Source organism: Amborella trichopoda, chromosome 3 (assembly GCF_054954075.1).
Source record: "Amborella trichopoda isolate Santa Cruz 75 chromosome 3, AtrichopodaSantaCruz75HAP2 v2.0, whole genome shotgun sequence".
Taxonomy (NCBI): Eukaryota; Viridiplantae; Streptophyta; class Magnoliopsida; order Amborellales; family Amborellaceae; genus Amborella; species Amborella trichopoda.
In genome coordinates this window covers 43604449-43629264 of record NC_142338.1, presented here as the reverse complement: position 1 = coordinate 43629264, position 24816 = coordinate 43604449, and the positions used below count along the sequence as shown (strand labels likewise).

General features: G+C 36.9%; 2 protein-coding genes across 4 annotated transcripts in view; both read left to right on the top strand.

Moving 5' to 3' along the window:
• The first annotated feature begins 2549 nt into the window (after positions 1-2549).
• EMB1270 (Pentatricopeptide repeat (PPR) superfamily protein) lies at positions 2550-9653 on the top strand. The gene is made up of 4 exons (XM_006878591.4): positions 2550-6384; positions 6958-7158; positions 7693-7783; positions 7938-9653. Exons 1-4 carry the CDS (start codon positions 2654-2656, stop codon positions 8481-8483), a joined length of 4569 nt encoding a protein of 1522 aa, XP_006878653.2. The 5' UTR covers positions 2550-2653; the 3' UTR covers positions 8484-9653.
• A 2563-nt stretch (positions 9654-12216) lies between these two features.
• Positions 12217-24816, top strand: part of BMY2 (beta-amylase 2) — a 34220-nt gene continuing 21620 nt past the window's right edge. For 2 of the 3 annotated variants that reach the window (XR_016051169.1, XM_011625709.3), the window contains exons 1-2: positions 12217-12980; positions 20185-20409. Coding sequence is in view for 2 of the 3 variants with exons in the window: in XM_011625709.3 (XP_011624011.2) it covers positions 12543-12980; positions 20185-20409 (663 nt within the window). In the remaining variant the exon portion in view is untranslated. Of the gene's footprint in view, positions 12981-20184; positions 20410-22870; positions 22993-24816 lie in introns of all 3 variants that reach the window. The other variant, XM_088860705.1, reaches the window with a different exon arrangement.

The following is a 24816-nucleotide window of genomic DNA, read 5'->3' as shown; positions in this document are numbered from 1 at the left end:
ATTTATAGTTTTTAAAATTTATTTATTTATTCATATTCATGATCTCCATGTTAGCGATTACATGTCCCTAAAACTTAAGAATTAAAATCCAACTCAAAAATAGATTTATTAAGAAGCCCGCATTTCTACATATGAGGGCTTGCCCACATAAAAACCGGATCCTACAATATTCACTATAAAAAGCTAGACTTGACTATATAATATAAGAATATTTGATATTATTTTTTAATTTTAAGAATTAAAAATAGGAAAATTTTATCAAATTAACATAAAATCTCTTTTTTATTTTCAAATTTTAAAAGTAAAATTTACATCTAAATCCTATTTTATTTTAATATTAAAAAATAATTCCATATCTCATTTTTTGAGAACATAAAACGTATTTCAATTTTATCTCTTTTTCTATACATCAGATTAAATTCAAATTTAGTACGTCTATACTTCAAACCATCATACATCGATAACAAATATTAAAAAAACAAATAAGTCGAAGAAAATTATTAAACTACCTATATACTCTTCATAGCTAATTTGATAAATTTATTTATTTTAAATTATTTTTCATGTTTTTATAGTTATATGATTGATGAGAACTATGTATATACCTAATTTGAACTTAATAAGATTTACAAAAAAAAGAGATAAAATTAAAATATACTTTATGGTCTAAAAAAAGTGACTTGATTAAACTATGGAATATATGTCTACAAAGAGATAATTTACCTTTTGTACATGTAGGTTACAATCATTCCCACTTATTATTTATCAAACTGGATGGTTTAAGGTATATCACGAAGCCCAAGAATTTTGTTTTGGAACTTTGTGTCTGTTCAATGACACTCTTACAACCACCCATATTGAAATTTAAGGGACAAGAATGATTGTGATCGCCATATACAAAAGATAAATGGTCTTTTTATAGACAATATATTTTTAAATATAAAAATAAAACAATATTTATCTGTAAATTTATCAATTTAAAAACAATCCTATATATTTTATAGTTTACACTTAAGTCTCACTTTTTAAGGTGAATATTGTATTTTATTTTTATTTTTTTCTAATCTTAAGTCTCACTTTAGATTAAGCTCAAATTTGTGGAGTCTATACTTCTCACTATCTCATATTTACAAAAAAACACCAAAATAAATATTTCAAAACAAATAAAATGTTCATCATTATAATTTTGAAATTTATAGGGTATCTTAGTCATTTTTTACCTAAATTAATCATAATTAAGTATTTCTTTATAGATATATTATGGTGAGAAGTGTGGACGCCCAAAATTGGAGCACAACTATATAGAAAAAGAATAAAAATAAAGTGTTATATTCATAATAAAAATTGAGACCTAAGTGTAAAATATAAAATATGTGGAACTCCTTTTAATTTTTCAAAATAAAAATGAATCTTTTTGTTAATTTTCCTATTTTCTATTTTGTATGGGTCCTACTATTTTTTTTTCTAAAATCACCTCGAGAATTTTTAAGTGGAAGACCGGTTCACATTGGTTGTCCATGCTAGCTGTTTTCCTATTAGGTTGGATTCAAACATCATGCTCAAGCTCAGCCCACATTCAAAAAAACGAAGCGGGTAGTTTCAGACATTTGATGTCTGGACTCACTCACTTGTCATTTTTTGAATGACAAACTAGTTCTAATCGGAAATATGTCCACCCAAATTGCCAAAAAAAAAGAAAAAAAGAAAACCTAGTTTAAACACAATGTCTGAACCTTTCGCTCAAAAAAAAGCGGGTTCAAACATCTCATGTTAGAGCTAGAGGTGATTTTGAAATAAAAAAATTATAAAAAAGTGGGACGAGTGTAAAATTGAAAGTATATGGAAATTACTTTCATACATCAAAAATAAAATAAGATTAATATATAAATCTTTTTTTAACATTAAAAAAGCTTTGTTCTCAAAATTACAGTCATTGCGATTATTATCATTTCATCCAAACATGTTTAACATCAAAGTCCATACATGTTTTACGTGGATTTAAAGGGCATCGCATTTGAATAGATAACACAAGAAAAAGTTTATAGATGCTATACACTTTTACTATTGCACCTCTTAAACATCTATTGTAAAAGATTGTTTCGACGCTGGAAAAACCCTTCAATTGATCGTATCGATAGCGAGATGTATGATGTAGAAAAAGGAAGATCTCTAGTCTTAAAAATAGTGTATCTTATAATACATCCGTTGAACCGTCTATTTTTTTAATATTTTGAAGTATTTATAGACCTTCTCAATCTGTACTATTTTGGTATTGAAATTTTATAATTAGATATGAAAACTCAAGTTTCGGTCATCAAAATCACATCTAAAAGAATTTCAAGTCTTAATTATGGTGCATCATATAACAAGTCATTTAAACTGTCTAGATTTACATGTCTTTACAGATGTGTTTGCTCGAAGTATACCAGTTTTGAAAATTTTAAATTTTATAATTAAAATTAAAAATTGATTTTCAAACTAGTGTAAGATTTTCTAAACCAGAAGTAGCAAAATTTATAGACACAAACCTCTACCTCTCCAAAATATCTAAAGATATTTTACGTCTTTTATTCCCCCATTTTCCTTCAAAACACAAAAGAAAAGAGTATGAATATATATCAATCAAGTGGCGCACTTTCTCTGTGACTTCGGCATGGTTAGGCTTCAGTCTTCTTCTTCTTCATCATCATTTGTGACTCTACACTCCCCCAATGCTTGTCTTTCAAGTAAGGTACTGCTACTGCCTGTAACTACCACTACATTTAAATTCTATTTTATCCCCTTAAATAACCCTAAAAGTTTAAGAACCCTATCTGTAAAGGCCTCAGTGGAGAAAGCTCAGGTTCAAGAATTTAGGTATAGCAGAGCTTCTCCATCAGTTAGATGGCCAAATCTCAAATTTACAGAGAAAACCCTAAATTCTTTGGTTTCACGGGAAACCCTGGATTTTTTGGTTTCAGAGAAATCCATGGGGGATGGTTTGATTACAGAGAAAAAGGTCGAAGATTCTTTGGATTCAGAGAATAGAGTGAGCAATTCTTTGGTTTCCGAGGAAACCATGCAAAGTGCTTTGGTTTCGGAGGAAAGCATGGAGGATTCTAGGTTTTCAGAGAACACCAGGGAGGAATCCGACTCTGAGAGAACAATTGGTCCCTATGCTGAAACCCTTCGCTCGGACCGTAGGACAAGGGCAAAGAAACTGAGCAAGTTGGCCCTAAAGAGAGCCAAGGATTGGAGACAAAGGGTCCAATCTCTCACAGATGAGATTCTTAAGCTCCAGCCTTCAGAATTCGTTGCAGATGTGCTTGATGCTAATAAAATTCAGCTATCGCCAACTGATTATTGCTTTGTAGTTAAATGGGTGGGGCACTCCAATTGGCAAAGGGCTCTTGAGATATACGAATGGTTGAATCTCAGGCACTGGTATACTCCTAGTGCTCGAATGCTTGCTACAATTTTGGCAGTTTTAGGAAAAGCGAACCAGGAAACCTTAGCTGAAGCAATCTTTTCTAGGGCAAAACCAGAGATTGGCAATGTGGTTCAAGTTTATAATTCGATGATGGGGGTTTATGCTAGACAAGGTAGATTTGATGACGCCCAAGAATTGCTCAAGCTCATGAGACGTAGAGGGTGTGAACCTGACCTTGTAAGCTTCAATACTCTTATAAATGCTAGAGCGAAAGCGAGGTTTTTATCACCCGGTTCAGCGATGGATATCCTTAACGAGATTCGAAAGTCAGGTCTTAGGCCTGACATAATCACTTATAATACACTTATAAGTTCATGTGCTTCAGGGTCAAGTTCTGAAGAGGCGGTTAGGGTTTTTCAGGATATGGAGCACCATGGTTGCTTGCCTGATTTATGGACTTACAATGCCATGATTTCAGTTTTTGGACGATCAGGTAATCTGGAAGAGGTGGAGAATATATATAATGAATTGGGTCGAAAGGGGTTTTTCCCTGATGCTGTGACTTTTAATTCTCTACTTTATGCTTATGCAAAGAATAAGAATTTGGAAAAGGTAAAATGGATATGCGAGGAAATGGTGCGTGCTGGGTTTAAACTGGATGAAATAGCATATAACACCTTGATTCACATGTATGGGAAGATGGGTAAGCATGAATTAGGGTTTCAGTTATATGAGGAGATGAAGCTTGCTGGGTGTACACCTGATTCGGTTACTTTCACTGTGTTGATAGACTCTCTTGGGAAAGCTGGTCAAGTAAAGGAAGCTGCCGATGTGTTATCAGAGATGTTAGATGCAAGAGTTAGACCCACATTGCGCACATATAGTGCTTTGATTTGTGGGTATGCTAAGGCCGGGATGCGTGATGAGGCAGGAGAAACCTTTGATTGGATGGTAAAGTCTGGTATAAAACCTGATCACTTAGCATACTCAGTAATGCTCGATGTTTTAATTAGGGCAAATGATACTAGAAAAGTCATGGGTCTATATCAGAGGATGGTTAGAGATGGTCTTAGACCAGACCAAAGTCTTTATGAAACGATGCTTCAGGTTTTTGTGAAAGATAGCAAGCATGAGGAAGTGGAAATATTGATAAAGGACATTAAAAAATCTATGGATATTGGCCTACCTGGTTTGTGCTCTGTTCTAGTGAGAGCAGAGTGCTTTGAAGATGCTGTTAATAAGTTGAGGCTAGCTGTCACTCAAGGGTTTGTACCAGAAAGCGACATTGTGTCTCCTATATTGAGTTGGTTTTCTTCACTGGGTAGGCATAAAGAAGCTCGCTCCTTGATTAATTTTCTGAAGGAACATGCTCCAAAGTCAAGTGCATCAAGCGTATTAGTGCACGAATCCTTGCTTTTGATGCTTTGTAATGCTCATCAAACCGAAGCTGCCATGGAGGAATATTATAAAATGAATTTTTCAGGTGGTGATTATTTTAGTAGTAGTGCATATGAAACTCTCATTCTATGCTGTGAAGAAGCTGAATTATTTGCAGAAGCTTCACAGTTGTACTCCGATATGAATTTTTACTGCATTGGACCCACCCCCATCAGCTTTAAATGTGCAGCCATGGCATATTCGAAGATGGGTTTTCCTGAAACAGCTCATCATGTGATCCAACGAGCTGAAAAGACGGGCGTTCTTATCGATGATCTCTCATTGTATGTAACTTTGATTGAATCCTATGGGAAGTTGAAGCTTTGGCAGCGAGCTGAAAGTGTGGTTGGGACACTGAGACTATACACAACAGTGGCTAGGAGAGTTTGGAATGCTCTGATAAATGCATATGCCACAAGTGGTAAATACGAGCAAGCACGGGCGGTATTCAATAACATGGTGAGAGATGGTCCATTCCCTACTGTAGAATCTATTAATGGTCTCATGGAGGCTTTGATTAACTCAGGGAGGTTAGATGAGCTTTACGTGGTGATCCAAGAGTTGCAGGAGATGGGTTTCAAGATAAGCAAAAGTACGATTCTATTGATGCTTGATGCCTTTGCGAGAGCTGGAAATATCTTTGAGGTGAAGAAGATATACCATGGCATGAAAGCTGCTGGTTATCTACCCACCATGCATCTCTACAGGAACATGGTGGGGCTTTTTTCTCGAGGAAAGAGAGTTAGGGATGTAGAGTTGATGGTAGCCGAGATGGAAGAGGCAGGATTCAAATGTGACCTTTTTATACTCAATTGTATGCTTAGAATGTATACTGGAATTGAGGACTTTAGGAAGACAGTGGATGTGTATAGGAAGATACAAGAAATGGGTTTCGAACCTGATGAGGACACATATAACATACTTATAATTATGTATAGTAAAGATCTTAGGGCTGAAGAAGCCTTCTCCCTCTTGAATGAAATGAGGAGAGAGGGTTTGGACCCTAAGTTGGGTTCATATAAAAGCCTTCTTTCTTCTTGTGGTAAGCAAGAGCTATGGGAGGAAGCCGAGGTTCTATTTAAGGAAATGGTATCGAAGGGGTTCAAGCTTGACCGCGGTGTTTATCACTCATTGTTGAAAATATATAGGAATTGTGGTAGCCATGAAAAGGCTGAGAATTTGTTGGTTAAGATGAAAGATGATGGGATTGAGCCATCTCTTGCAACCATGCACTTGTTAATGGATTCATATGGGCAGGCAGGCCTTCCTGATGGGGCAGAGAATGTGCTTAAGGGCATAAAAAGTTCAGGATTGAATGTGGGCACTGTGCCATATGTTTCTGTCATTGATGTGTATTTGAAAAATGGGGAGTATGAGTTGGGTATAGAGAAGATGTTGCAGATGAAGAGAGATGGGGTGGATCCTGACTATAGAGTATGGACATGCTTTATAAGGGCAGCGAGCCGCTGTCGACAAAGGAACGAAGCATTGAAACTTCTTAATTGTTTGAGTGATGTAGGCTTCGATCTTCCCCTCAGGTATGGGTGGTTCATGCGTAATGAGTCTTAAGTTACCATTTTCTTCCTTCAAAACGAAACTTGTTATAAAACTATATGCCAGAAATTCCTCTTGTTTTAAATGTAAAAGTTTCTTATTTTTCTGGGGTTTTATGAAGAAAACCCCATGCGCAGAGGGGGGATAGGAGATGGTTGTGTGTTATGAAGTTTTTGCCAATCTGAGACCAAATGTAGCCTGGAAATATTTTCAACTACCCTTGGCATAATCATTGTTTCTTATTACTAAGAGTTTTCCTATTGATAAGTATACAAAGAGATCAATTACTTTTGAAAGAAGGTCACAATCACCCTTGTCCATCAAATTTCAAATTGAGTGGTTGTAAGTGTGTCATTGATTAGATTCAAAGTTCAAAGAAAAATTTATTGAATTTTGTGACACGCCTTAAGCCCTTCAATTTGACATCTAATGGTTAGGAGTAATTGTGACCTCCTTATAACAAAGATAAATGGTCTCATAGTATATAATCCCTTTCCTAAATCATGAACACCACGCGAGGCACAGATAGTTTATTCTACTGTTTTATGTTATTCTAGACTCTTGATGGGAAAATCCGAGCTGTTGATTTTGGAGATGGACCATCTCTTGGAGCAACTGGGGTCCTTGGAGGAAGATGCCGCCTTTCGTTTTGTAAATGCCTTAGAGGATCTGTTATGGGCATTTGAACGTCGGGCTGCCGCTTCATGGGTTTTTCAGATGGCCATACAAAAGAATATATACCCACATGATGTTTTCAGGTATTCCCATTCTCTTATTGCTGTAAGATTCATCTTTGTTACTAATCAGTGCATTCTGGTGAATAACAATGATTCTTTCCAAAATTTAAAATCTTCGAGCTTGGAGCAAGTTTGGTACCAAAATTTGAAATCAATTATCACACCGACTCAAAAGACAGGGCCTGTCTTTCTGTTGTCGGGTGATTGATAATTATGATAAGTACTATTATTTTGGTCTCTCTTGGTTTAGCTTATGGGATTGACTTCAAAGATACCATTTATCTTTTGTACATAGAGGTCACTATCATTATTGTCCCTTAAATTTCAAAATGAGTGGTTGTAAGAGGCATTGAATAAACACAAAATTCTAAAAAAAAAATTCTCCAACTTCTTGATTCACTGCAAGCCATCCAATTTGACATCTACTAAGTGGGAATGACTATCACCACCATATACAAAAGATAAATGGTCTCTTTCTAGACAATCCTTTAGCTTATTTTGGTATCTTGAAATCTTCACGTTTTAACTTTGCTGCCTGCTGCTTGGCTTGACCAGGGTAGCAGAAAAGAACTGGGGTGCTGATTTTAGGAAGCTCTCTGGGGGTGCTGCACTGGTCGGTCTCACTCTTTGGCTCGACCATATGCAGGTAATCTCCCACCCTCCTTGTCTCGGTGCATGTGCAATTGCATGTGCATCGTACCAAACCAAAGGAAATCAAAAGTGACTCTCTCACTCTTTCAATATGTTATAGTTCATGCATCTAATTTAAAAATGTTTTTTAAGAATTTGTTTCTGTACAGGATGCCTCGTTACAAGGCTTGCCAGAGTCCCCAAAGTCTGTAGTATTAATAACTGGGACAGCAGAATACAACAATGTGTCCATCAGCAAGACTCTCAAGGCTTTCCTATGGGAGATGGGTTCCCCATTTTTGCCTTCTAAGACCCGCACTGGTATACTTGTAGCAAAAGCTCACTCTCTTAGAATGTGGTTAAAGGACTCAGCCTTTTGCATGGATCTTGAGTTACGAGATGCTTCTTCTTTGCCTGAGTTAAACTCAATGCAACTTAATGAAGGCTATTTCATGCGATCTGGTTTGGTTCCAGTGTTCAAGGAAATTCAGGAGAGGTTGGGGGATGTGAGGCCAAAGACGTTTGCGAGATTAGCACTCCTCTGTGAAGAAAAGAGAGAGAGAGTTATCACAGCTGATATAAAGGGAAGGAAGGAGAAGTTGGAGAAGATGAAGAGACAAGGGAGGATGTTAAGGTCACAAAGAAGAATGAAGTTCAGGAAAAGGAGGTTTTTTAAAAGTAGAGCAACATTTAGTGAGCAGGCCATTGCAAAATAGAGAGAAAACGAGGTTTAATGATAGAGATTTTATCATTCAGAATCCATTCCATCGAAAGAAAACACCCTACCTTCTGACCGAGAATGAAGACAAATGGCTGATTCCATCTAGAGAGAGTGTCAGAAATTCCTATTCAAATCCGACTGCCTCTTTGCCGTGTGACTCATGCTCACTGCCCACTTCCTCTCCAAATAGGCCCTGACCACCATTCTCAGTGCCTAGCTTCCTGAGTTGAAGTGCTTTTGTCTAAACTCGGATCCATGGCTTGAAGAATTTGATGTTGATGTAGGGGGTAACAATGACAAGGTGGATGCCTTTTGAAAAACCAGATTTATGAGAGAGCTTGATTTCTATTTCCCAAATGAGGAGATGTCATCTCTCTAGTTGTAGCTTGATTGTTAAAGGGCTAGTTCTTCCGAAAGAGATAAGCGTAGTGGATTCAGACACTTATCGCTGTAACTGTTGGAAGTTGAAAGTCATTGCCTAGTGGCATGAAATTCTGTGTCTCAAGCCCTAAGTTCCATTATTCAATTGCCTCGTAGCCTATCTGCAAGAGAGAGAGCAGTGGCATGAAATTCTGTGTCTCAAACTCTTAAGTTCCATTATTCAATTGCCTTGTGGCCTATCTGCAAGAGAGAGAGAGAGAGAGAGAGAGAGAGAGAGAGAGAGAGAGAGAGAGAGTATCCAAATCCAAATTGGCAGGCCATTTCTGGATGATGTTAGTGATCTACCGGTGAAGATGAGATTTGGTGGCAGTTCCTTTGAAGATCCTGGTTCATCTAGTGTTGCAAGGCCTTTTCAAGGACCAAGACCCTGTTTGCCTAAGGATAGAGAGATTCACTTGGAGCTTACAACCATGCAAAGGCCCCTTTTTATTGTTGTTGAAGGTTTTATCTGAGCCCCTTCTGGGTCCTCCACTAGTGGTGGGCGACTCATTGAATGTGATCATGTGGGCTTTGAGGCTCCTTTACATCAGAGAAGGGCAAGTACTTTCTTGGATATTTTAGGAATTAGCAATTCATTGGTATTCCAGGTTATAGTCGTCTATAATCAGATTGCCTACTCTTCTAGGCTTTTCTTTTCTTTTTTACCCCTAGAAATTGTTCTTTTGGCCAAAGAGGTGTTGTCTACTTGATCATTTGTAATTTTCATCAAAATTTTCTCTTTAAATGGCCAATGTCCCCCCCCCCCCCCCCTCGCATAACCGTACACCAACTAGGCATAAAGTGCTAGTCACTAGTGGGCACCACCACACTCTAGCTTAACCCACAAATAAGAGAGTGACACACAAGTTGGATAGGAAATCGTTAGAATTCCACTAGATCATAAGAATGTTTACAAACGTTTAAGTATTCATCACTCTTCAGAGGTTTCGTACAAATAAGGGGTTTTCCTTCTTATATAGGCTCAAAGCTTTACAACCGACGGTCAAGATTTATCCACTGGGTCCAAATCCAATAGCTAAGAACCATCTAGTCTCTCTACAATGCTTTAGAGCATTCTACATAGCCTTTCCTTTAGGATACACCTAGAAGCCCACCGATTCCCCATGATCGCCTTAAACTAAATAAAATACAAAGGTACTTAAAATGTGTGAGAACCTCAAACAAAATAAGGGGTACTTACTGGCTGCTAGGCTCACCAGCCCGACACCCGGAGTACAAGCTTCGATATGATTGAGATGAATGATTGAATCCCTTTTTATTCTTTAAGAAAATGCTTATTCCAACTTTAGATTTAAGAAGATCCTTAAGAGACTAAGGTTTAGGCCATGATAGGTGAAAATGAAGAGGTATGGAGGATTTCTACACTGCAATGATAATGGATTGCATGGAGAATTAGGGTTTCTAAGTCTCCTAAGGAAATTAGGATTTATAATCTCTACTACATGCCTAAAATGTCAAATAAAAGGTCTATTTATATACAAAAATACATCTGAAATTGCAAGGCGGTTGTTTGCAGGCAGTCACAGGTTGAAATGTGGCATGACGCAACATGCGAACGCTAGAAGTTCTCATTCCATAGACTCACTATGAGTTGTTGATAGCTAATAAGATATGTTTGACACATTTTTTTTGGGATCACGATTCGAATGATATTTCTTTGCCAAATCTCTGAATTGAAATTTTTCTCTTCAACTCAATGTAAAACTTGCCTTATTTTGGATGCTTGGGCTTCCTAAGCTAAAGGTTTCAGGGTTCAGGGAATATTTAAGAAATATTCAGGTTTAGATAATGGCTTAGGTTGACTGTAGAATAATGAGAACTTGGGTGTATGAGAGTTTGTTCTAATGCTTTTTTTTCCCTATGTTTTGAGGCTCATTTTCTGTATCTTAAGATCCAAGTATTTAGGAGTGCAGTCAATTTAAAATGCGTGTCTACATTGATCTGGTTTGCTCTTAAATCATGTTGCAGAAGCGTACATCAACAAGACAGTACTTTTTCACACAACATTGATCAAATTGCTAAAGTTGGTGCAAAATATACAAGGGATCCATCTTAAACAATCTTGTAAAGCTCACCTCCAATCACTCTTGGAAGATATAGTTCTGGTACCGAAAACCCTTATGAAAATCACTTTTCTACCACAAACTATGAAATTTAAAGCTAACAAAAATAATGCAAATCTGTCAATACTTGAAGATTTTAAAATACATAATGCATATAAATATTACAAGGTGCATTGGTTTTTTACAAATTTATTCGAGGTCAAAATAATTATTTGGATGGCTTTTTAGCATGAGAGTAACATGCTCATGCTCATGTTCATGTTCATATTCTCTAGCAGATTTCAGGGTGCACCTTTTATTTAAGCGTTATGTCAAGGTGCTCATACAATAATATACCTTTTTTTTTGTAATCTAATATATTTAAATAAGGGTATTTCTGATTATTAAGAGGGGTGTGACATCATCCATATGGGCGTGCTCTATGTGAGTGATGTCATACTTCATGTAAATGAAGTCACACCCTTCATAACGACAATAAATGCTATTACAAAAAAAATAATCTACATATAAAAAGAAATAACAAGTTTATATAAAGTTGTAACCTTAAAATGTAGAATTAGAGATGCATCTCAAAAATCTATTAAAAAATATTGTCTTAATGTTGATAAACTTTCTAATTGATCATCTCGACATCAAGATGTATGAATACGAAAAAAAAAAGATTTTGAGTCTAAAAAATAGTGCATCTTGCAACACATTATCTAGACTCTATTTTCAAGATTTTCATATCTTTATAGATCTACTTGATTTTAACTAGTTTTGGAGTTTTAAATTTTATAATTAGATATAAAAATATATTTTCAAATAATCTTAATAATTTTTTACACCAAAATTATATGTTATGATAAATTTTGAAAGTGCGTCTTGATTGGATTGTTTAAGGTTGCAACCTTAGACACCACACTCATGAAACAAAAACAATGATATGTAAGTGTGCAAAATTTTGATTGTTTAAGGTTGCAACCTTAGACACCACACTTATGAAACAAAAACAATGATATGTAAGTGTGTTTTTTCGTTGAAACCTGCCTTTCGGCCGAGTAAACGCCCCTCGTTTTGCTCAAAGCAAGGGTTTTTTCTGGTAAAATGGTGCCCCTAATAAAGGTGTTTTGGTCAATTTAGAAATATGAGGGGCACGCGGAAGTGTGGTATCATGAAATATGGAGGCCCTGCCTTCCTGCACTCTCCTCCGCTGTTAAATGCTCTCTCTTCCTCTCTCCTCCTGCCGCTGTGTTCACCTTAATCTAGTGAGAGAAAGAGAGATTTGTCATATGTCCCCTAGAGGGAGGGGGAGGAATAGAGAGAGTGGCCCTGAATTCATTCTTTCAGAGAGAAAATGGTAGACTTTTATCCCTAGAAAGAGAAAAGAAGTAAGCCAAAACGGAAGGAAGAGAGAGAACCGAGAAGCGAATTATACCCTAGCTCACAGAAAGAGAGAAGGGGGGTCATGGTAATGGATGCATCTTTTAGAGAGAGAGAGGGTAATGGATGCACCGTTCTAGAGAGAGAGGGGTAATGGAAGCTTCGTTTAGAACTTCTACAGCGAGAAAATGGACTACAACAGAGGCGTAGAGATGAGCGTGAAGCAAGATCTAGACCACAACAATGACCACCATCTCCAGGCACAAATTCCTCCCCAACTCCAGGTCCAAATTCCTTCTCAAGCCCAAGTCCAGAACCAACTGATCCAAACCCCACAAAATGAGACTCCGAGAAGGCTCAGAGGATTTGCTGCAACTGCAGCTGGCGTTACAAGCTTGAGCACAAAGGGAAGGAAGGAGAGAGAGAAAGAGAAAGAGCGAACAAAGCTTAGAGAGAGACATCGTCGAGCTATAACTTCCCGTATGCTTGCTGGGCTAAGGCAATATGGGAACTTCACTTTGCCTGCTCGAGCCGATATGAATGATGTGCTCGCTGCCTTGGCTCGAGAGGCGGGCTGGACTGTTGAGCCTGATGGTACTACATATCGTACCAGCCCCGCTACATTGGTACTCACTGCTCTCTCTCTCTGTCTGCCCCACATTTTAGTTTGCTCAATTTCCTTTGTTTGCGTGGCTTTTCTTTCTTTTGGGCGTAAGTTTTTCTATGCGAATTTATTGTTAGCCTCAGTTTCACCATGCTACTTTTTTCTCTGTTTTGGGCATCAATATCTATGACCATGCGAATTTATATTGACCCCAATTGAACCATGACCCTACTAATCTCTCCACCCACATTTTGGTTTTCCGGTTTGCGGCATCTGGTTTGTGTGATTGCTTTATCTTGTTTTTTTCCCCCTATAATTCTCTTGCACTATGCAAATTCATGTTCCCCCCAATTGCACCACGTCCTCTTCCTCCTTTTGATGGAAATAACACTTCTATTTCTCTCATTACTTTGAACCTTGACCATGCCCCTCATCCCCTGCTTATTACTTTCACTCTCTACTTACATTATAGTTTCAGCATTGGTTTATCTATTTTTGTGGTGCAGTTTTCTTTCATCAATGGGAATTTATGCTTGCCCCAATTGCACTACGGCCTGCCTCTGCTGCTACTATCTTGATTCACATTTATGTTCACTGCATTTGGTTGTACTTTTGTTTCTTCTATTCAACAATATCAGTGTACATAACTCTCTATTCAAATTTGTGTTGTCCCATCTTGTTTGCATTTTGCACTTCTATTTTAGCATTTATTTTTCTGTGTCAATTCTTCTTTTCTCACTCAACTAGGATTATCATTTGCGCTATCTTCTTTAGATGTTTATGGTTTCTTTTTTGCTGTTTCAGGCATTCTGTTCTCTCTCTAAATGTTTTTATGTGTACCACATTTTTTTTAGTTTGATCATTTCATTTATTGGGGCTTATTTTCTTTCTTGTGTTCGCTATTCTGCTGAAATTGCTTGTTGCCTGGCCAATCGTATTAGTTATTTAGTATTTTTCTTTTGCATTGATAAAATAAGCATTCTTTTTGCTTGTTTATTTAGGTTTTTGGGTGTCCTGGATACTGTCCTGGTAAATTGGTGGTACTGCAGCAGAAACTTGTTCAATACCCTTGGTAGGCTTTGGTAGATTGCACTAAAATAGGTTATTGAGAAAGGAAATTCATTATGGTTTTGGTGAATCATATCCAGATGAAATGTGTACTGTACGGTCCAAGAACTCTGGGGTATTTTTTTGGCCTTTTGACACAACCGCTGAAGTTAGCTTTTGCATCAATTCAGCCATGTTTATCTCTTCTTTTCTTCGTCCATTGAGCTATTTCTTTGTTTATTCACATAAACTTGTTAGAGGCAATTGTTTACCTAAGCTCAACATCGGTTTATGTTGGACTTCAGAAGAATTAGTTAGCATAGTCTAAATTAGCTTGTAAGCTCCTGTCTATCATTCTATTCATCAGAGGTTGATGTGCTTGAAATGATCATGAGGATTTTGGGAAGTCATGGAGGTGCAAGTTGGTTCAAGTGGAAGGCTAAAAATGGATTAGGGGAGGCCCAAAAGGACATGGTTGGAAGTAGTGAGAAAAAATATGGGGACTTATGGCCTCATTGAGGGTATGGTCCTCGATAGAGCAGAATGGCCGACCGAGATTCATATACCTTACCCCAAATAATTGGGAAAAGGCTCTGATAATGATGATGATGATGATGGAGTATTTTCATATGGATTTTTGGGTCAAATTCAACTGTATCATAGCATCTATGGTCGAACCTTCGATACTACCCAAACCCAAGGGCCAACTCTAAATAAAAAGGCAAAGTGCGGATCCCATAAGTTGGGTGGTCAGACCCCCGAGAGCCATCTATTGTCATTGTCTCTAACATGTCTAGGCTCGCTTTGGAATATATGCTGATGAGTAAGGAATGTGATTGTTTTTTTTTTTGGAGAAGTATGTTAACTTTTGTACATATGGTAAAAATTACAATATGATTAAACTACGGATGGCATCCCACAAGTTGGGTGGTCAGACTAAACCATGACTGTTATAATAGGAGAAATTAAGAGATAAAGAAAAAAAGTTCCCCAGGGAAGAGGGGAAGATTACAAATTAGACGACCCAAACTAGGTATTAGAAAAAACAGAAAGAAAACCTAAGAGAAACAAGAAAAAAACACTTTGCAGTGAGAGGTTAAGAGGGAAATGGAGTGTGATTCTGTTGGTTGGCGTGCTGTGGGGCTACTGTTGGACAACATGAAGGGATGCTACTGGTTGAGCTGTGCAGGTGTTTCTGGGTGAGCTGTGTAGATGTTTCTGGGTGAGCTGTGGGGATGCTTCTGCCTTGAGAGTGGGGAGGTTGTAGTAACAATTTGACAGGTCTTGAATATCAACAATCCTTGGCATCAGCAGTTCATCGTAGCAATGTGAGTCCTCAGATTAGTGAGAGAGGGCGGGGGAGGGGCGGGGGGGGGGTTGATGGAGAATAGAGAAGAGAGAAAGCGAAAGAAGAGAAACTCTGATATCCTTGGAAGCATTAGCTCGTCAGAGCGAGATACCAAGAAAAAAATGGGGAGGGGAGGGGATTGAAGAGAAAGAGGGAGAAAAGGGGATAGAAGGATAGGTATAAGAGAGATAGAGATAAAGGAAAAAAGGGGAGGAAGGGAGATGAGAATAGAGATAGGGGCAGAATGTTTAGAGGGTGCAATGGCTGTCTAAAAAAGGTTGGAGTTAAGCAAGAGAAAGAGAAAAGACGAGGGGGAGGGGGAGGGGGAGGGGGAAGTTAGAAAGAAGGGGATATGTAGAGATGGAGAGGCTTGAGATACGAGGAACAGAAGGGGCAGAGATAGAGGAGGCGACCACTCTTAGCCTAACTTTTTTTTTTTTCCTTCTCTTTTTTCCCCCCTCTATTTCTTCTGTCTGAGGATGGGGAGGGAGGAGTTAATAAGATTGAATGAGGAGGAAGGTTAGGAGAGAGAGAGAGAGAGAGAGAGAGAGAGAGAGAGAGAGAGAGAGTGGATAAGATATTTCAGGGGACAAGCGGTGCACCTATGCCTTGGGTGGCTCTAGGAATGCGACTTCACTAACATGAAGGAATTTAATTATCAATATGTTGCTAATTTTTGATCCCTCGTCCAATCTTTTGAACAATAATTTTTTTTAATTTTATTTTTAACGTAACTTCATTGCTTCAAATATTGGATCTACTAGTATATAGGTCTTGTAAAAAATGGAGTTACTACAATTTCACTTAAAGAATTGAAAGAAAAGTAACTTCTAAAGATGTTTTGTGGACCCCTTCTTGCTCCAAGGAGTCCTTGTTCTCTTTTGTATCCCTTCTCGATTGAGAGAAAGTGACCTTTGAACTCTAGGACAAAAATTTCCTCAAACACATTGTGTAACCTCGATGGGTTATCCTTTAGCAGAGAACCCAATGTAATGATGTTTGTGGAATCCCGTTCAACGAGTAAATCTTTCCATCCTGAAAAGAAACACCACAAACCAATAAGCTAGGCTCTCTCTTCCTCCTTCTTGGAGCTGCAACTAGCCAAAGGTCTTGATAACAACATCATAACCCAAAGGCTTTCCTAGAAATATTCACAACTCCATGAAAAGAGTGACCCTCAGTTGCACATGCCCAACCATTTTGAGCTAATCACCTTACAATAGAAAGTGTCTAGAAAGTGCTGAACGAACTTAGGCTTGTGAGGAGAGTATTGGGTTGGACTGTGATAAATGCTTTTTTGTCTCTACTTTAAATGTGATGACTTGAAATTGCTTAGAAATCATCAATATCATTATCATCATCCAAGCCTTATCCCAACTATTTGGGGTTCGCTATACGAATCTTGTTTCACCATTCCGCTTTATCAAGAGCATACCCTTAGTCATACCACAATTCACATATCTTTTTCACTAGTTTCATCCATGTCCATTGGGATCTTCCCTTTTCCCTTTTAGAGTCTTCCACTTGAACCAAAACACTGCTCCTAACCGACACTGTTCTAGGTTGATGTTGCACATGACCAGACGTCCTAAGTCTACTTTCTCTCATTTTATCACCTTTTGGAGCTACCTATAAGTTCCGTTGACTGTATGCATCTGAATTCTATCTTTCCTTGTCTTGCCACTGTTTGCTAATGGAGCTACACTTGCTTACATGCTTGGCAAAGGAAAGAAGGAAGCCAACTCGCTTGTCCTATAAATATACTCTCTACTGATTGAATGATTTTATATGAGACTCGGACTGACGTAGAAGTGGAATTATTGGCCTAGGGATGGAGCGATCCCCACATTCTTCTATCACGTTCAATTGAACACCTCGCTTGAGTCATGTCTCATCCTGAAGAGATTGATTGATGGATTGATCGACTGATCGACTTATTTATGGTATTGGAGGGGGGGGGGGGGGGGGGGGGGGGGAAGGGGGGTTGCAACCTCTCGCTATTTCCGTGATCGTCCAAGATAGAGTAAGAAGCAAACCTTTCGGGGGGCCCGTGATGAAGAACTCAAGGGAACCCGTAGACAATTAGTTAACCATAAACATATTGTAGTTAATGGTAATCTAGTAGATATAACAAGCTATTGCTGCAAACCTAGAGATATTGTTATTACGAGGGAGAAAGAAAGATCTAGAGCTCTAATGCAAAATCATGTGGATTCATCTCCCAACGAGGAGTTTCCAAAACATTTGATTTAGTGGCTTCGTGCCACATGGAGTGATCCAATATGCTGTTCCGCATGGTCCACCACTTCTTTGTTCATTTCCATTATTGATTGTGAAACACCATGAGCAGCAGGATGTTCATCCACCCTAACATCCTCATCTCAGCAATACTCATTCTATGGATATGTTGTTTCATGACTGCCCAACATTTCATCCATATAGCATGACTAGTCTTATGCAGGAATTTTTTTTTTTTTTTTTTTTTTAAAAATTTTTAAAGGTTGAGAGATTATACTCTCTTTGAGTCTGCAAGGGAGTCCACACCAAGATCTATTCAAAAAATCAAACTCTTTCTTTATTCTCTAATCAGTCTCTACAAAGAAGGGACATCTTCTTTTTAAATACAAACTAAAGGGAACGTTATATAAAAATAAAAAATTAAACATTTTCTTTTTTCTCAAAATCTTGTTGAACAACTTGGTCAACCAAAATATGTCAATATCTCCCATGCCCTTTCAAACCTCTATTGGTATACTATCTGGTCCTAAAGCCTTTCCTATCTTCATATTTCTCAAAGCTTCTTTCACTTTAGATATCCTAGTTTTATGAAAGTATTTATAACCTCCAATCTCATTTATGTCAATGGTTCCTTTTAATGCTGAGTTCCCATGGTGGTCATATTTTAAAATTTCTGAAAATAGATTCTCTACCTTTCATTGACCGCGTCATCCCTCACCTACACCCTTTGAGCCTCACTCTTAATGCATTTAACATGATTTAGGTCCCTAAATCGCTTTTAAATGAGATGCCTATAAGAAATTTACTTTAGGAGCACCAATATTTTTCCTGTTCACCAAACAAGCATCTGATAATATATAGATTTGTATAAGTAGCAATAAGGGGAATTTTGGTAGTGAGAAGTCGAATCACTGAGAACCCATTTTCGAATTTTTGAGCCTGATCTCTTGTTACATAATGGAATTAGACCTGCTTCATTTTCAGTATGAGTGTTCTTTCCTTATGAGCGATTTGAGTTTTGGGTTGATATATTTCTCAATGTGGTCTAGAATTTGCTTTTAGATTAGAGAATGCTCATATCCTAAGGTTTGTTCTTGGATTACAATATCTGATAAATAATCCTTTGATTGTAATTTACTATGATTGTAACTAGAAATGGAATGGATTCTCTCCATAACCTCTCAAGAGCCTTCCAAAAACTGGCAAGAGACTCAAAAGAATCACGAACTTGAGACTTCTCAAGTTCAGGAAGAGTTATCTAAATTGATAAACCAAGTGATTTTTTTTCAGTTTTCAATAAATTTAAAATTGGATTATTGGTGTTTCAAACTAACTTAAGTAGATGTTGGAGATTTTGGCTCCCAACACAAAGAATCGTGGATTATCTTGTATGTGATTAATAGGAAAGATTGTTTGGATCAATGTTGTTGTTTTTAATTGCCCCCCATTTAGTAACTGGACCGACTATAATGACACCTCAACTGTCATTTTTGAGAAGTACTCATGAAATGATTGATCACCTAATTTTACTCTGAGCACTAACATGTGGGTCTGAATGTCTAAATTGTTACATAGCAATATAGAGACAATGTTCTAAAGAACCTAACCTCTGATTATGAAAGGGCTTGACATCTCTCCCTCCACGCGAGAGGCAACTTGTTAGATAAGATTCATACTAAGTGTGATTTGCTCTATGGAACCCCTCTAAGTGATGCATTCTGGAACGCCCCTCTAAAGGCTGGCTTTGAAATGAATTTGAGTGGTATTTTGATTAGGAATCCAGGAGCCTCAGATGTGCCAGATATATTCATGGAACAACAACCTTAGGGAAGTTAAGACTGTTTGGAAATCATGGCTCTCCTAACTAGCCTCAGTTCTAAATGCTTTGATTGTGGTAGTGGTTCATTTAATGTTATTAAGTGGAGGCACTATGATTGACAGTCCCATGATGACCGCAGACATAATGGTGGAGCTCATTGACCTTTTTATTAACACCTTTTTTTTGATAATGAGCTCATAATGGTGGAGCTCATTGACCTTTGTAGGATTTGATTATGCTTCAATCCACGCGATGCTCTAAGTTGCTCGTGATCAATATCCTCTCTTAACCAATGCTTCTAGTTGGTCCACCAAGCCACTGATTATGAGACTTGTGACTGTGTTAATAAAAATCATTGCCAGCAAGCAACAGAAAAATGTTAGCATATATATCCTCTTACCCATGGCTTTAAGCATTATCTATACTTGGGCTGGAATCTTTTTTGATTTTTGGTGCTATCTACCCAAAGAGACAAGTTGTGTATTAGGAGTAAGAGGCTTTCTGTTCAATGTTGCCACCAGACACTTCATGATTCTACTTAACGATTGTAAAATGGTAAGTGGAACATGATAGACTTCTTTGATTTTTCTGCATGTTGAAATGACATGTAACTCAATGCTTAGTGAACCGTTGAACAACTAACTTTTGTTTTTTCCTTTTTCTTTTCAGATTGTTGATTTCTATTGAAGTTGATGTATATTATTGTGATTCCGTGAATTTTCTTTTTTGATTTCTGTGATTATACTTAACTGAACGTTTTTTGGTCTTGTACAGACACCATTCCCTATCAGGGCAGTTGAGAGTCCCCTTTCTGCAACTTCCATGAAGAATTGTTCCATGAAATCATCGTTAGATTTTCCAACATCCGCTCTTAGGATCGAGGACAGCTTGTCACCTACATCCCCTGATTCAGGTTTAGTCACTGAAAAAGATCAGAAAAATGACAAATATAGAAACCCTAGTCCGATTGATTCGTCAGACAGTCTAGATGCAGATCAGGTACGTATTGCCTTTCATTTATTTGCTACATGACCAACTGATCCATATGTGTTGCTTTCAATGTATGAATCTTGATTTACTTGATGATACTGAAAAGTTAACTTTATTTATTTATTTATTTTTGATCTTTCTGAATGTGGCTACATATAGGTATTCTGCTCAAGTAGTTACTGTGATTGTCCAATTCTGTCATATTTGTTGTGACATTAAATTCCATGAAGACAGTTCAAATAAAGTAGCATTTTACAAATGGCATGGTAGAATATCTGAAATGCATGACTTATTAAACAGAATATTAATATGCAGACATATTTCGTGAAATGGAAATTTTCATATTTTCTTAATCTTGAAAGAGCACAAAAGGGGTGGTAGAGAGAAATCAAAAGTATCAACATTCTGTATTAAAGGAATAATGCTTATCCTTTTTTTTTTGCACTAAGCAATAAATTATGCTGCCATATTAAAAATTTTGAATTGAAAGTGATGTTGATGGCTTTTGTGTTGTTACTTGGAAAGATGGGGACAAATATGGTGAAAAGAATGTTGGCAAAGACTCTCAAAAGCCATGATTATGTCGTAAGGCATGATTGTGGTGGTTTGCTTTTTGGAAACAAGGACAAGAGGGTGTCTAAATCATTTTTAGAGAGAATTTGAACAACAGAAAGGCCAAAGAGGTTCTTGAAAAGGATCCAATGATTTTAAAATTTAAGTGATTTCAACAGTATGACAACTATTGCCAAATATGCAGAAGGAGGCCCAAGAATTTCGAGGTGGTAACTCTTTCAAACATTGCAGTAGTCTTGAATATAGCTAGAGATCCTAAGAAATTCCAGGACTTAAATTGTTTGGTACATTTAGAGCACCAAGAACTTAAAAAAGGCTGCCTCCTTTCTTGACTGGAAATTCTTTTTGATTCAATGGGGGGGAGGAGATTTTTGTTTATGTGGGAAAGGTGGTTTCTAATACTACTACGGAGTTGGTGGATGCTTGCTTGGTAAATAAGCTCACACTTAAAAATATGTTACCTGTTTAGTTTTTTTTTTTTTTCTCATGGGTAAATAGGTGGCAAAGTATCCCTCTACCTTTTCTCCTTTTACATCTCAAGAAAGATAACAAAACTTTGTGCGGTAAATTCCAAATGCGAAAATTTAAATGGCAAATTTTCCTAAGAAACTGTGAAGCAATTATGATAAAATATTAAAATGATACAACAAGAACAGGCTAGACTAATTTGTGAGATTTAAGAGTGCAAGTTTTGGGGTCTTCTTTGATGATTTTTCTAATTTATCTCTGTGGTCTTATCATATGTGCAAACCAGTCTTTTAAATCATTCTGAGTAAGATAAGGATATTTGGTCATTTTTATAATGTTTTACATGGTTAGGTTATATGAAAATATTTAGTTAGGTAGATTCTCTTTTTTTTTGAATCAAGGCAAAGCTTACCCTTTGAATTGATTTGTCAGCCTAAGAAGAAGCCAATGTGAGATACATGAGCCCTAAAAATTTCTGCCATGAGCAAAAAAAAGAAGTAAAGTGAACTATCCAAAAGCAACCTTAGATGAGCCATTAAGAGTTGTAAAGATCGTTCTTGCTGAAGTACTGAAATTCCTCAAAAACCACGATGGCGTGGTGTTAGTCTAGGTAATGAAAGTAACTTCCTGGGTTATCATGGACTCTTGAAATGGAAAGGGAGAGAGATCATAGTTATCGGAATCTCACCCTTGTGGAGATTCTGCTGCATTATTTTCATTATGCCATTCCATCAAAATCTTCATGGAATCTGTTTCCTTAGATTCAGGAATCTCGATTCCACATATTAGTAACATGGATTCCACTTTTTTGATTCTTGATTCCAATAGTTATTCCACATATTAGTAATATGGATTCCACTTTTTCGAATTTTGATTCCAATATTTATTAAATCTTGATTCCACATTTTTTAAATCTTGATTTGATTTATACGGAATCCAGATTCCATCATATTGTAGTTTTTTATTGTACATAATTACATTTTTGTAATCTTCTAATGTCAAAATCTCTATCACCTTCTGACCATGAGTGCGCTTGTGATGTTTAGACTTTTAACACTTGTTCCAGTTATGCTAGTAGAATGTAAACAAAAAAAAATATTATTTTATTTTTTATAAGATTGAGAGAGAAGAGAGAGAGTAATGTTCAAGCACAAAATGAAATAAACATAGATGTGCTTTATACAAATCGTGGGGCAATATGACTTATATATACACATGTCCTTTGGGTGTTACAATATTGGTAGGTCAACATGTATAGTTGTTACAGTAGGAAAATCACCTAAATATGCTAATTGTCTCAGCAGAAAAATCATCGAAATGTGATATCTGTTGCTATAGGAAAATCACCAAAATGTGGTAGAATAATATACACTTTATCACCTTATGCAAGTTTCCAAAATGAGCATGATACTCATGACGGTTATTGCAGGTTTTTTTAATGGGCATAGGGCCTATAATAATCGCTATACTCCGCCTCAAGCTGGAGCATATACATCATGGATGCCCAGCTTGCCCAAAGTATCCTTTAGTCAAACTTTATTGGAGGCCATGGTAAGTAGCGAATTATTCTCGGAGTGAATAAATAGAGTACATATTGTTTTTGAAAAATAAGTCTTCCCACTTGTCTCTGATATACACCACGGATACTCAGAGGCTCTGACTGTTGATCATACAATTTGTGATTAACCTCTATGGGGGATTCTGTTGGTTTAGCCCCAAGCGTTCCTGTGTCATTGAGGAGATCAACATTATACTTCCTTTGAGACAAAAAAGGCCCTTGTTTAGACTCAGCTACCTCTATTCGAAGGAAGTATTCAATGGACCAATCCAACATCCTTGATATCAAAAACACTGGCGGAAGAAATCTTTCACTTTTTGAATCTCGTAATCATTATTTCCTATGAGCACTATCTCATCCACATGCACTATCGGTATTGCGGTAGAACAAGAATCACTTTTGATAAATATAAATGATTAGAACCACTTCTCTGAAATCCGAATTGATATATTGCTATACTAAGTATTTTGATCCAAGCCCCAGGTGACGGTTTCATTCCATATTTAACTTTCCTTAACTTTGTAATAACCAATGAACGAAAACTTGGCTGCCTAGCTGCCTAGGCGGCATTTTTTGAAAACGCCTAGTCATGGACCAGGCGGCCTATCCTAGGCGGCTTTTGCTAGGCACCCGCCTAGGCAGTGTAAAAGCTGGGCACCTAGGCGCTGCCTTGACCTGCACCAAAAATAATATTAATTTGTAATTATTAATTTATTGGTAAGCCAAAAAATAGTATTAATTCTTTTTTAATTAATATATGGAAGAATTAGACTTTTTGTGCCTCTTTTCGTTTTGCATGTAACAATAATTATTAATTTATTGATAAACCAAAAAATAATATTAATTCGTAATTATTAATTTATCGAAAATACTTTTTGCATGTGACAATAATTATTAATTTATTGGTAAACCAAAAAATAGTATTAATTCATAACTATTAATTTACTGAAAGTACTTTTTGCATGTAACTATAATTATTAATTTATTGGTAAACCAAAAAATAGTATTAATTCGTAATTATTAATTTATCTAAAATACATTTTTCATTTGATAGTAATTTTTAACTTATTGGTAAACAAAAAAAAAATAGTATTAATTCGTAATTATTATTATATAGTATATACAATAAAATGGGGGGAGGTGTAGGGGATCCAACTTTTAAAAAAAAGACAGCACATGCCGCCTTTGGGTCTAGGCGCACGCCTTAGCGCCTAGGCAGCTTAGAGCCCAAACCGCATATGCCTTTTTGAACATTGGTAGAAACTATTATGTGCCCCACACTTATTAAAGAAACCTGCAACAACCATCATGAGTATCATGCCGATTTTGGAAACTTGGTTATAATGTGTATAATATTCTACCATATTTGGGTGAATCTCCTGTTGTAACAGTTATTATATTTGGGTGATTTTTTTGCTGTAATAGATACTATATTTGGGAGATTTTCCTATTGTAACAACTATACATGTTGACCTACCAATATTGTTAGTCATTTAGGGATTTGTGTATATCTAGGGTATGTTTCCCCACGATTTGCATAGAGTGCAAAGAAATTTATATTTACTTTATCTTGTGCTTGAACATTACTTTCTCTCTGAATGTTAACATGGTATTAGAGCAGTGTGCATCCATGCACAACCCATTATCTTCAAGACCACCACCAGTCATCATCCTTGTTTTCAGGTCTTGAAAAACACAATCTGAGGGATAAAATGTGACATCGTTGTTTAGTTGTTTTGTTAGGCTGTTAACAGAGATAAGATTTGGAAGGAAATAAGGCAGATGTATTACAGAGGTCAAGGACAAGGATGATGAAT

Bases quoted from the DNA above. Each gene is read 5' to 3' on its own strand.
- EMB1270 (XM_006878591.4), top strand. From the start codon at position 2,654: ATGGTTAGGCTTCAGTCTTCTTCTTCTTCATCATCATTTGTGACTCTA. The intron at 6,385-6,957 runs GTATGGGTGGTT...ATGTTATTCTAG, and splicing joins GGCTTCGATCTTCCCCTCAG to ACTCTTGATGGGAAAATCCG. The intron at 7,784-7,937 runs GTAATCTCCCAC...GTTTCTGTACAG, and splicing joins TTTGGCTCGACCATATGCAG to GATGCCTCGTTACAAGGCTT.